This window comes from Chroicocephalus ridibundus, chromosome 24 (genome assembly GCF_963924245.1).
Source record: "Chroicocephalus ridibundus chromosome 24, bChrRid1.1, whole genome shotgun sequence".
NCBI classification, from domain to species: Eukaryota; Metazoa; Chordata; class Aves; order Charadriiformes; family Laridae; genus Chroicocephalus; species Chroicocephalus ridibundus.
Genome location: NC_086307.1, coordinates 708,958 through 719,274, shown reverse-complemented (window position 1 = coordinate 719,274; position 10,317 = coordinate 708,958). Strand labels below are relative to the sequence as shown.

Genomic DNA, 10,317 nt, shown 5'->3' with positions numbered 1-10,317 from the left:
CCCGCAGCGCAGCTCGGTGCGGCTATGAAATATATCCCGCTAATTCACCATTTAATTATTGGCTGTTTGTTTATTGTTTGTTTGCTTTAGTTGGTATGAATTTTTTATGACGGTTTCCATTGCGCCCCGCCAAAAGCCAGCGAGATTTACAGCTTCGGCATGAGCAGAGCCTTAACGAGGGGAAGGTCCCCGTTAGCAGCGCGGGATGACGCCGTGGCACCAGCAGAAGAGGGTTTGGGCGGCTCCTCGCAGGGTTTGGGGGGTGCAGCCAGTGGGTGCCACCTGTGGGGCCAGGGAGCCGTGGGGAGGCTGTGAGCTGTGGGGCAGTGCGGTGGGGGGGCTGTGTGGAGCCGGGGGACTGGGTGGGTGTCTGGGGGGGGGGGTGGATGCAGGGTGGGGGCTGAGAGCCAAGGCTGGGAGCCAGAGGAACCGGCGCGCTCAGGTGCAAGCACGTTCAGCCCCGAGCTGCAGCATCTCCCATTAATGAAGCACTTCATCACCACGGCGTTGCGGGGAGCGGGGGGGGGAGAGAGGGGGGGGCACCCAATTCGGGATGATAAATTCCCCGCGACGGCCCTGCGCTTGCTCGCAGCAGCCGTGATTCTCCTTCATCTTGAATAATATTTTTGGAGTGGTTGTAAAATAACCCTCCACAGCAGCTGCGAGCGGAGGCACCAAGACCCAGCGGCTCTCTCCGGCCCCCCCACCCCCCCCAGTTTGTATTTTCCGCTCCCCACGACGCGGGGGCAGCTCCCCATAGCCCTTGTGTGGGGCCAGGGACCGCACTGGCGGCGTGTGTGTGTGCACACGTGTGCAAGCGTATGCCTGCTTGTAACGGGGGATGTGTCCGTGTGTCCGTGCACATCTGCTGGGGCGTGTGTGTGCGCAGGTGTCCGTGCACGTGTGTGTGCAGGCAGGGGCGTGTCTCCGTGCACACGCGTGTGCGTCAGTGCAGAGCTGCCTTCACTCGCGCGTACGCGTGGCTCTGCCTTTGCAGGCGTGTGTCCGCGCGTGTGCACGCTTCCCCACCTCAGCCGCTGCAATTCCTTCTCTCTCTAGGACGCGTCTGTGGGCTGTCCCGTTCTTCCCCCAAAAGTGCTGACCTGTCAGATCTGCATGGTGCCGGGCAGGGGCAGCCATGAAAGAGCAGAAGCTCCATCAGTGTCTATTCGCTGGCGTCCGTCGTGTCTCCCTCAGTGCCGGGGGGGGGAAGCGCTGGAGCCCCCCCCAGGGCCGAGCCCCTCGATGGCCGTTGCCAGGGGGCTGCGGGCAGCGACCCAGGAGGGCTCCTGAGCAACAGGGCACGTGCTGCAATCACCACAGGAGAGGGAAGCACAGCACAGAATTAAACTGTCTCTTAATTACAATCATCAATGAGCATTGGAGGCAGCTGGGCTTTGTGGGCTGGGAATCCCGCTGCATCCCTGGAAGTCCTGGGCTTGTCCGCAGGGAGCTGGGGGCGCGGGCTGGGAGGGTGCAGAGCTGCAGGTTGCTGCCAGAGCAGCCCTGGCTGTGATGGGACCGAGATCCCCCCGATGTCCAGGGCTCCTGATGCTGCTGGACACCCTCCTGGGACCCTTCTCCGCGCTTGGGTTCAGTGCTCCAAAGGGGTGATGGCTCTGCCCGCGAGTCCCACCGTACGCACGTGCCCCGTGAGCTCCCCCCGCACACCTCTGCTGCGACCTGACACCCCCCCGCCCCATACGCCACCCCACAGCCCCTGTGCCGCGGGCGCTGGCAGAGGAAGGCAGCGAAGGACACGCGTGTGCCCGTGCCGAGGGCAGGATGCACTCCGTCTTGGGGAGTGGCACTTAATCAATCCTGTTTCAAAACTCTAATTATATCAACAAAGGCCTCAACATGGCGCTGCTGGCTGCAGTTCAGGTCTTGTTTATTTATTTCCACACACTCCAGTGAAGTTTCTCCCCTTTGTCCTTTTACACTTTGCTGAAAGAAATGAGGTGGGGACGGGGCGGCGCGGACGGGGCTGGGCTGTGCCAGGCGGAGGGTGCTGAGGTGAGGAGGGAGGCTGGGCTGGGGGGGCAGCAGTGGGGCTCCGGGCTGTGTTGGGAGCGCAGAGGCCCCCTGGGGTGCTCCAAGCCAAAATTTCAAAGTCGGGGGGGGGGCTCACAAATCAGCGCCTAAAAGAATTCCCAGAGCCTTTGTGTGCGTGTGTGTGCCTGTATGCGTAGGGGTGTTCACGCGCAAGCGATGCCGCCGTGCCAGCGTGTATGCTGTCCGTCTGTGCATGTGTGTGCGTGTATGTGTCTGCATGAGCAAAGACTGGCCTGGGGGGGGGCACTGGCGTTGGCCAGGAGCCCCCAGGGGAAGGGGTGTGTGACAAGGACCCCCCTGTGCCCATCAAGTGTGTGACACACCAACTCGCCATGCTCTGCCCCCAGCCACCCCCCAAAACACAGGCTGCGCTGGCTCTTGCCACTGCCAGAGCGTGACCAGCCCCCCCCCAGATAAAGGTTGGGGGCGCCCAGTCCCTGCTCAGTTCCAGGCTGCTGCTTTTGGCTGCCTGCTCCGTCCGTCTCCCCAGTCTTTTGTTAAAAGCCAGTGGATACAAATAGCTGGTTTCCATATGCACAGCAGCATCTGTTACTGCCAGGGAGATTTGCATTGCTAAATGTAAATTGGGTGTTATGTCATTTATCATAAATGGGAGGGGGGGGGACGGACGCTGAGGGGAGGCAGCAAACACCGGCGAAGTTGTCATAACAAATCACACGACTCATCGTTCGCCCGGGCAGGAAGGTGCGGAACAACCTGTGAAGGATTCGCACGTGGAGGGAAGGGGCTGGCACCCTGTACAGCGAGGGAAACTGAGGCACAAATGCAGTCTGGGGGTGCAGGGGGGGTGCAGCGACCTCAGGGGTCCGGACCCAAGGCTCGTCGTTAACCCGGTCACTGGGGCTCGCCATGGGGGAGGCTGGGGGAGGCGCAGAGAGCAGCCAGAGCTCAGGGCCGGAGCCTCAGCCTCCCTCTCCCCTTCCAGCTCGCCATGTCCCTGGGCCGGGATCCCCATCCCGTCCCGTCCCGCCCCGTCCCTCCCAGCCCAGCCACAGACGCCTCCCTCACGTCTCCTGCCCACCCTCCATCCTCCGACGCCACTCGGGAACCTGCCATCGCAGCTGGACCGTCCCCACACCCTCGCCATGAAGGGCCCCCTCCTCGGAACCATGTTCTCCCGGCATGTCAAGCGTCACCCCGGAGTGAGTCACCCACACCCTCTCCCTCCATGGACCCCCACCCCGTCTCCCCCCATCCCTCTGCATCTCTCTGCCCCTCTCCTCCTCACAGGGACCCCCCCCGCAGCCCCTGTCCCCCGGGCTCATCCTTGCCCTTCTCTCACCATGTGCCTTGGGGACCCTGCGCTTCCCCATACACTTCTCCCTCCTTCCCACCCCCCATTCCTCCTGCCCTCTGCCGCCCCTTGCACCCTTCACCAGCCCCCTCTTCCTCCCACTCCCCAAGCCCCTTCTCCGCCTCCCCGTCCAGCTCCTCTGCCCTCCCTGTGCCTTCCCAGGCTGTCCCTGCTCGCCACCTTCCCCTTCACACTCTCCTCCTGGCTCTCAAAGCATCCTCCAGGTGAGCCGGGAGGTCCCAGCGCCCCCCAGCCCCCCTTTGCTGGGGAGAGCTGAGACCACCCTGTGCTGCCAGACCCGCTCCCTGCACCCAGCGCCACTGGGGCTCCTCTGCTGACCGGGCTGGGCTTCGGGCGACTCTTGCCCACGCTCCTATTTACCCCGACAGGCACGACTGCCAGCAGCGGCTTGGGTGCAGGGTGCTGCTCCGTGTCCTCCCCCGGCTACACCCTGCTCCAGGGGCATCTCTGGGGGGTGGGAATGGGAATCAAGCCCCCTCCCCACTCACCCCAGCAGCCCCAGGTTTAAAGTGCAAACTCCCACCCTTTCAGCTCAGATCTGTCCCTGTGCCTCGCCATCCCAGTTCCAAGCAGAGGGGTTTGCGTACAAAGATGTTTAAACCCTCAAAACCCACAGACCCTCCGAGACAGCGGCAGCTGCGCGAGTGTCCCCACCCTGCCAGGACCGTCCTCTTCTGCTGCCGGGCTGGGTCCCCTCCCGAAGCAGGGTCCTCAGCGCCCGTCTCACCCGTCCCCTCCCAGTGGGGACCTGGCAGGGGCTGGTGGCCTGGGGAGGGTTAACGAGCTGCAGGCGCCGGGCTGAGAGTCACGTCAGCTGTTGGCAGTTGGGTTTGGGGGAGGCAGAGCAGCCAGGCTGGAGAGGACGAGGAGCCATGGCTGAGCATGCCGGCGGGCACGGGCAGCGCTGGAGAGCCCAGGGATGGAGCCGGAGGCACCTGGGACCAGGCTCTGCCAGGGGAAGGCGGGTGCCAGCAGCGGGGGCACGGGCAGCCGGGACGCCCAGGTGCTCTTCACGTCCTCGGTGAGAGCAGCACGGGGCACGGCTCCTGCGCCAGCTGCACGGCACTGCTGCCTGTTTCTGTGCGCGGAATGGGGAGATTTGGGGCTTTTTCTGTTTGTGCCTGCCATGGTTTCCCCAGCTGCCAAGCAGAGGACTGTGTGTGCCTTGGGGGACGCAGAGAGGCCCCCAAACAGTACATGTAAGGGAGGGGGGGTGGTCCTGGGTGCCTGTACGTGACGTGCCTGGCATGTGCCCGGCACCGTTAGGCAGGATTATTGCCGGCAGAGGTTGCTGGGGCAATTGTTGACATGTCGTCCACTACACGTGATCAAGCTGCAGCTCGTGCCGGGCAGGTACAGCAGCACTTTCACCTGGCAATAGACTCTCCCCCCCGCAGCAGCCCGGCTGCCGCGTGCCTGGCAGTGATTAATGTCCCAGCCTTGCCAGAGGAGCCCCGTGGCAGCGGAGCGCAGGAGCTTTGGCAGGACAAGACCTGCCCGGCACGGTGGTCTGGGGGCTGCACGGCTCGGGGGGCACCGAGCAGAGCCCAGCACCGTGGCCCACCCTCCACACACCTGCTGTGGGAGGGGACGCTTGTCCCACCCCGGCCAGGCACAGGGGCCCCCCCTCACCCAGCACCTTCACGCCTTTGTTTTCTTCTTCCTGCGTTTTTTGTAGCCCGAGCAGCGGGAAGAGGGCCAGAGCCCGACTCCGGCAGAGCCGGCTCACTGCCGGCTCACTTGGAAGCGCTGGGTGGTGGCAGGGGCAGCAGCCGGGCAGCGGCAGGGACCGGCTGTGCCATGCCGGGGGGGCTCGGCCCCGCTGCCGGCAGAGACGGGGGTGCCGGGGAGCAGGGCAGCGCCTGCCTCACTCCCAACAGGTCCCCACTGTCGGGGTTAAAGGGCAAACGCTGCACGCACACAAGCAGCATTTTGACTCTCCGTACGCTTAAGGTCAAGCTCTCGATACATCTTGTTTATTTTTGTGCGTCTTGGGGGAAAACAGGCCCCACTGCCTGCACCTGCAGCTCCGCAGCCCCTCGCCGGCTGCGTGAGCGGTTCCCCCAGCTCCCCCTACCCTTAATTCTTCCCAGGCATTAATTACCCAGAAGGTGTCAGCAGCAGATGGTGAGACGAACCCATCGCCCCGAATCTCCTCCAACAGACACCGCAATTCCCGGCGCTGTGGAGTTCGTCTTGATTAGCCGGCGCAGTTGGGTAGCGGCTACTGCCAGATCCTCCTGGCACCCGGCCGCACACGGCGCAAAAGATCATTATCTGCTGATGCCTCTCACCTCCCGAATCGGCGCTGGCATCTGCCAGGCGCTCCATCAGCCGATGCGAGCACGGCTTGGCTTGGGCATGGGCGCTGCCGAGCAGCGCTGGGGGCACCGGGAGGGGATGGGAGGGTCCAGCCGGGGACCGAAGGCTGGGCCCGGAGCGTTTGGGGAGGGGGGGAGACACACATCTGACTGCCCACATGTCTTCTGCGAGACCCCCGCCCCATGCAGGGCATCGGGCTGCTTGGCGGAGAACAGAAGGGTTTGCACAGCCCCTTTGCTGCACGTGTTAGAGTTATCCCCGCTCAGTCTTATCCGAGCGGGGAAACTGAGTCACTGTGCGGTGGGTGGGGGGGGTTCAGGGACTCTTGCTAAGAGCCAAGCAGAACTGCAAATATAACCCAGGTGCTCAGGTGCTGGCAATGCGGCCGGCGCGGCGTGTGCGTCTCTGGTGGCGCCGCCAGCCCCCGCTCCCCGCTCCGCGCTAATGGGCACTGCGAGGCGCCGGCCGCGTTCGCCTTCCCAGGGGCGCGGGTTAGCGGGAGGTTCATTACGCTCAGACCGTCTTCCCCGGCGCGGGGGCCGCAGCAATTTGGGGGAGGTCAAAGCAGCCTCGTCTCAGCTCCGATTGAGGCCGCGTCCCCCCGGGCACCAGGGGATTGGCAGCGCGGGTGGAGGGGGGAGTGGAGGCAAGAAGATGGAGCTGGTCGCCCTGCAAAGGCGTGATGAAAGCCCCTGTGCGCACGGAGGAATGCCTGCTGAGAGGTGGCCAAGTGCCCCCCCACATGCTGCGTTGCCACCCGAGACCTGCTCTGGACCCAGCTGCTCGGCCACCAGCGGGACGCCTGGCCCCAGCGTGTCCCAGTCCCTCCCTGCCGTAGGCGCTGGGGAAGATGAACCGAACCCTCCTCACCTCGTGCTCTGTCGGGAGATGGTGCGGGAGGGGCGCAGAGTCCAGGGAGGACCGGGGGGCTGCAGCCCTGAGCCGTGTCCCTCGGGGAGGAATCGTTGGCCAGGGCTGCCCTGAGCGGGGGCACCGCGCGCACCGGCACCGGGGCCCTCACCTGCGGCCGCACCAGCCAGCACCGCGCTGGGCAGCAGCAGGCGGAGGCGAAGTGATTCCTCATTCCAAATCCAATTCCTCTCCAACATGAGCCGATTTTTCTCTCCCTCTTTTAATTCAGTCACTCAAGCTGACAGCTACACTGTGTACCGCAGCCCAGCTACAGGATTGCTCTGCCATATTTCCCCTGTAAATCTCCCGGTGTGTCAGCTCTCCCTTTCACTCTCCAGTCGGCCTGATAAATATTCATTTTATTGGGGTATTTTTCATTTTTCTCTCTCTCTCTTTCTCTCTCTCTCTGCAGCTCATTCCCCTCATTGGCTTCATCAGTGTGGGCCTGGGCAGCGCTGTGCTGTACCTGCTGAGGCTGGCCCTGTACAGCCCGGACGTCAGGTACGGGTCGGGGTGCCCCTGGCCCCCCCGGCACTCGGGTGCCCCGGGAGCTGAGGGGCTGATGCCCGGCTGTGGCGGGCGCTGGGGTGCACGAGGCGCCTGGATGCACGGACACCGTCACGGCGAGCGGTGGCAGGGGGTTGTGACAGCCAAACCCGGCGCAGAGGTGCCCGGTGCGGGGAAGGGAAACAGGGGCACCATCGACCTGCTCCTTGCTCGGGGGTGAGGGGGACAAGGGCCCCTTCCCCGTGCTGCTGCGGGCGCTGCAGCAGCTGCTGCAAACCGGGGGCAGGCGGGAGAGAGACGCAGCGAGGTTACGGGGACGGCGGAGGGAGCAGGATGGAGCGGGAGGGAGCGGGATGGATGGGAGGATGGATGACGAGGCAGATAAAAGCAGTATGTGACTGATGGAGAGGGGGAAAGACTGTAGGGACGGATGGATTCGGAGAGGAATGGGAAACCAGTGGGATGGATGGTTGGAGAAGGATTGGGAAGAGGGAGGAGTGGACAAACATAAAAAGCTGTGCAAGGATGAACGGGGAGAGAGAGAGAGAGAGGGGAGAGGGAGGCACGGCGTGAGGATGGATTGATGAGGAGTAGCGGGTGGATGGATTGGCACAGGACAGCCAGACACGCTGTGGCACATGAGGCTGGGTTTTTTTCCCCTTGTAGCTCAGTGGCCCGCAGTCCCTGCAGCCCCACACTGTCTAATGCCTATCTAATATTTGTTTGCTCCCGGTAAAACGCTCATTGATTTAATTTGACGCCAGCTGCCCAGGGTACTTAGCTCAGCAATTAGCAGATCCAGGCACCTTGTCTTTGATGGTGGAAGCACAGGGGTGTGCGTATGCGTGTGGGGGGGGGGCTAAAACAACAGCAGCACCCCCACAGCACATTAATGCTGTTAAACCGCTCCAGGGGTCTGCATTTGCAGCACGGCCCCCCCTCCATCCTCCAAGAGGCGCGCTCGCGCGCACACACGCACACACACACACACACACGCATCTTCCCAGATGGAAAATTCTGCTCTTGGCCAGCGCCAGCGGATTGCAGGGGGACGGGAGAGGGGGGACGGGAGCTGCTCTCTCCAGGGACCCATCCCACGGCTTCGCTGGCCTCCCGCACCCTCCGGAGGCAGGATGGGACGCGTCCTCTTTGGGAAGACTTCATCTGCCCACCACCACCCACCCCGCGCACTTGGCTTGCACGCTCACAACCGTGTCACGCTCACGAGTGCGGCACGTGGCTGCTGCGTCCCCGTTTGCCCACGGTGGGCAGGGACACCAGGGCGGGCAGCAGCCTCTCCGCTCACCCCCCCCCCCCCCCAAAACAGGGAGTGAAGGCTGTGGGGGGCTCATGGTGGGGTGGGGGGAGGCTTTTGGGAAAGGGGAGGGGGGCAGAGCAGCCAAGGCCAGAAGGGAGGCGCCCCCCCCCCCAGGTAGGGGTGCAGCGGGGCAGTGCCTGCTGGCTGGGGGGGGGCCGGCAGACGTGCACCCCTGCACGTACAGCCGGGGCAGCAGCTTGTGGGCCAGCCCCGTGCTGGGGCGGCAGCCAGGCTGCGGTTTGGGTGAGTCAGTCCATGGCCCTGGCACAAGCCTGGGCAGGGCAGGGGGGGTCTGGGAGCAGCCCCGCAGGGAGCCCCCCCAGCCCCTGCCACAGTTCCTTACCCCGGGGGGCTGGAGGGGCCTGGCCAGAGCCCCCCAGCAACAGCAGAACTGGGGAGCGTGCTGGCATCGGGGATTATTTCTGCAGAGAGCTGGGGCTGGGGGCACTAGTGGGGGTAAAATGGCGGGGGGGAGGCTGTGGGATGGGGGGAGGGGGGGCGTGTTGTCTCCCCCACCCTCCTTACAGGCGCTGATGGCCCCACCACCCCTTGCAGCTGGGATCGAAAAAATAATCCTGAACCCTGGAATAAGCTGAGCCCCACGGACCAGTATAAAGTGAGCACTGGGTGAACTGGGGCACTCTGGGGCGGGGGAACGGCCGCCTTTGGGGCAAGACATCGCGTTTCCTCGGGGAAGGGGGAGAGGTAGCATTAGCCCCGGGGCAGAGGTGCACAAGCCCTCCAGTTCCTCATGCTCGGACCTGGGGAGGGCAGCGCTGCCCCCCCACCCCGAGCCAAGTGACGGCTGCGGGGGACACGACCCCCCCCGACCCCCTCTCACCTCCCTCCCTTCCCCAGTTTCTGGCAGTTTCCACTGACTACAAGAGCCTTAAGAAGGACCGTCCCAGTTTCTGAGATGCCGTGAGGATGTGCTGCCGTGCTGGGGTGGGAGAGAACGTGGCTGCCCCCCCAGCAGTGCCGCCACAACCCCCCCTCACCCCCCCCCCCGGCTCCCACCTGCCCCACAGCTCTGCAACAGGTCACCGCACACAGAGGACTGACTGCTTCCTCAGCACCCCCCCCACTGCAATAAACTACATCACTGCGGGAGCGATGTGACCGCTGCCCCCCCGGCACAGACGGCTGCTCACCATCACGTCTCGCCTGCATTGAACTCATAGGACAGTAATAAATTACCGGGGGGGGGGGGGAAGGAGCAGCAAAATGGATTATGCATGCTGTTTCCCAGGCCCATAAACACAGGAGACTTTCAACTCCCCCCCCCGCCCCCAGGGAAGGCTGGGGTGGGGGCTCACGTCCCGCTGGAAGCGGCAGTTCATGGCCCCTGGGTGCCGCGTTTCCGCTCTCCCACGCTCCAGGGGCTGCCCAGGGACCCCCCAGTCCCATCCCAGCCCCTCTGGAGAGGGAAAGAGCCGGGGGGGGCGGAGGGGGTCACACGCACACATGTGGGCATGTGGACGCACGTGTGTGTCCTGCACGCGTGGGCAGCCCGGCCCCCCCCAGGCTACATGCCATGGGGCACGGCCTGGCCTTTACCAGCGGCGGGGAGTCCTGCCCGGCGCTGTTTGGTTTGGCCGAGGCCACGGCGGAGGATTCACGGCCAGGAGACAGGGAGGAGAGCACCAGGAAAGCGGGACGTGCTGGGGCGCAGGCGGCCGCCCCCGCCAGGGCTGGGCCGGGGGGAGCAAGGGGACAAAGGGTCTCACTGGCGGCTCTGCACCCGCAGCAGCAGGACAGGACGGGGGGCGAGGGGGCAGCCTGGGCTACTGCCCCCCGCCGCTCCCGGCTGGCTCTGGGGCTCAGTGTAACCCCCCCCCAACCCTCAGAGCCCGCAGGGTGAAGCGCA

General features: G+C 64.6%; 1 protein-coding gene across 1 annotated transcript; it reads left to right on the top strand.

Moving 5' to 3' along the window:
- The first annotated feature begins 2,000 nt into the window (after positions 1 to 2,000).
- On the top strand, positions 2,001 to 9,591 carry NDUFA4L2 (NDUFA4 mitochondrial complex associated like 2). Its single transcript, XM_063359118.1, has 5 exons — positions 2,001 to 2,016; positions 3,002 to 3,218; positions 7,038 to 7,126; positions 9,006 to 9,066; positions 9,309 to 9,591. The coding sequence occupies exons 2-5, from the start codon at positions 3,162 to 3,164 to the stop codon at positions 9,363 to 9,365; spliced, it is 264 nt and encodes an 87-aa protein (XP_063215188.1). The 5' UTR covers positions 2,001 to 2,016; positions 3,002 to 3,161; the 3' UTR covers positions 9,366 to 9,591.
- Positions 9,592 to 10,317: the final 726 nt, after the last annotated feature.

Bases quoted from the DNA above. Each gene is read 5' to 3' on its own strand.
- NDUFA4L2 (XM_063359118.1), top strand. From the start codon at position 3,162: ATGAAGGGCCCCCTCCTCGGAACCATGTTCTCCCGGCATGTCAAGCGT. The intron at 3,219-7,037 runs GTGAGTCACCCA...CTCTCTCTGCAG, and splicing joins ATGTCAAGCGTCACCCCGGA to CTCATTCCCCTCATTGGCTT. The intron at 9,067-9,308 runs GTGAGCACTGGG...TCCCTTCCCCAG, and splicing joins GCCCCACGGACCAGTATAAA to TTTCTGGCAGTTTCCACTGA.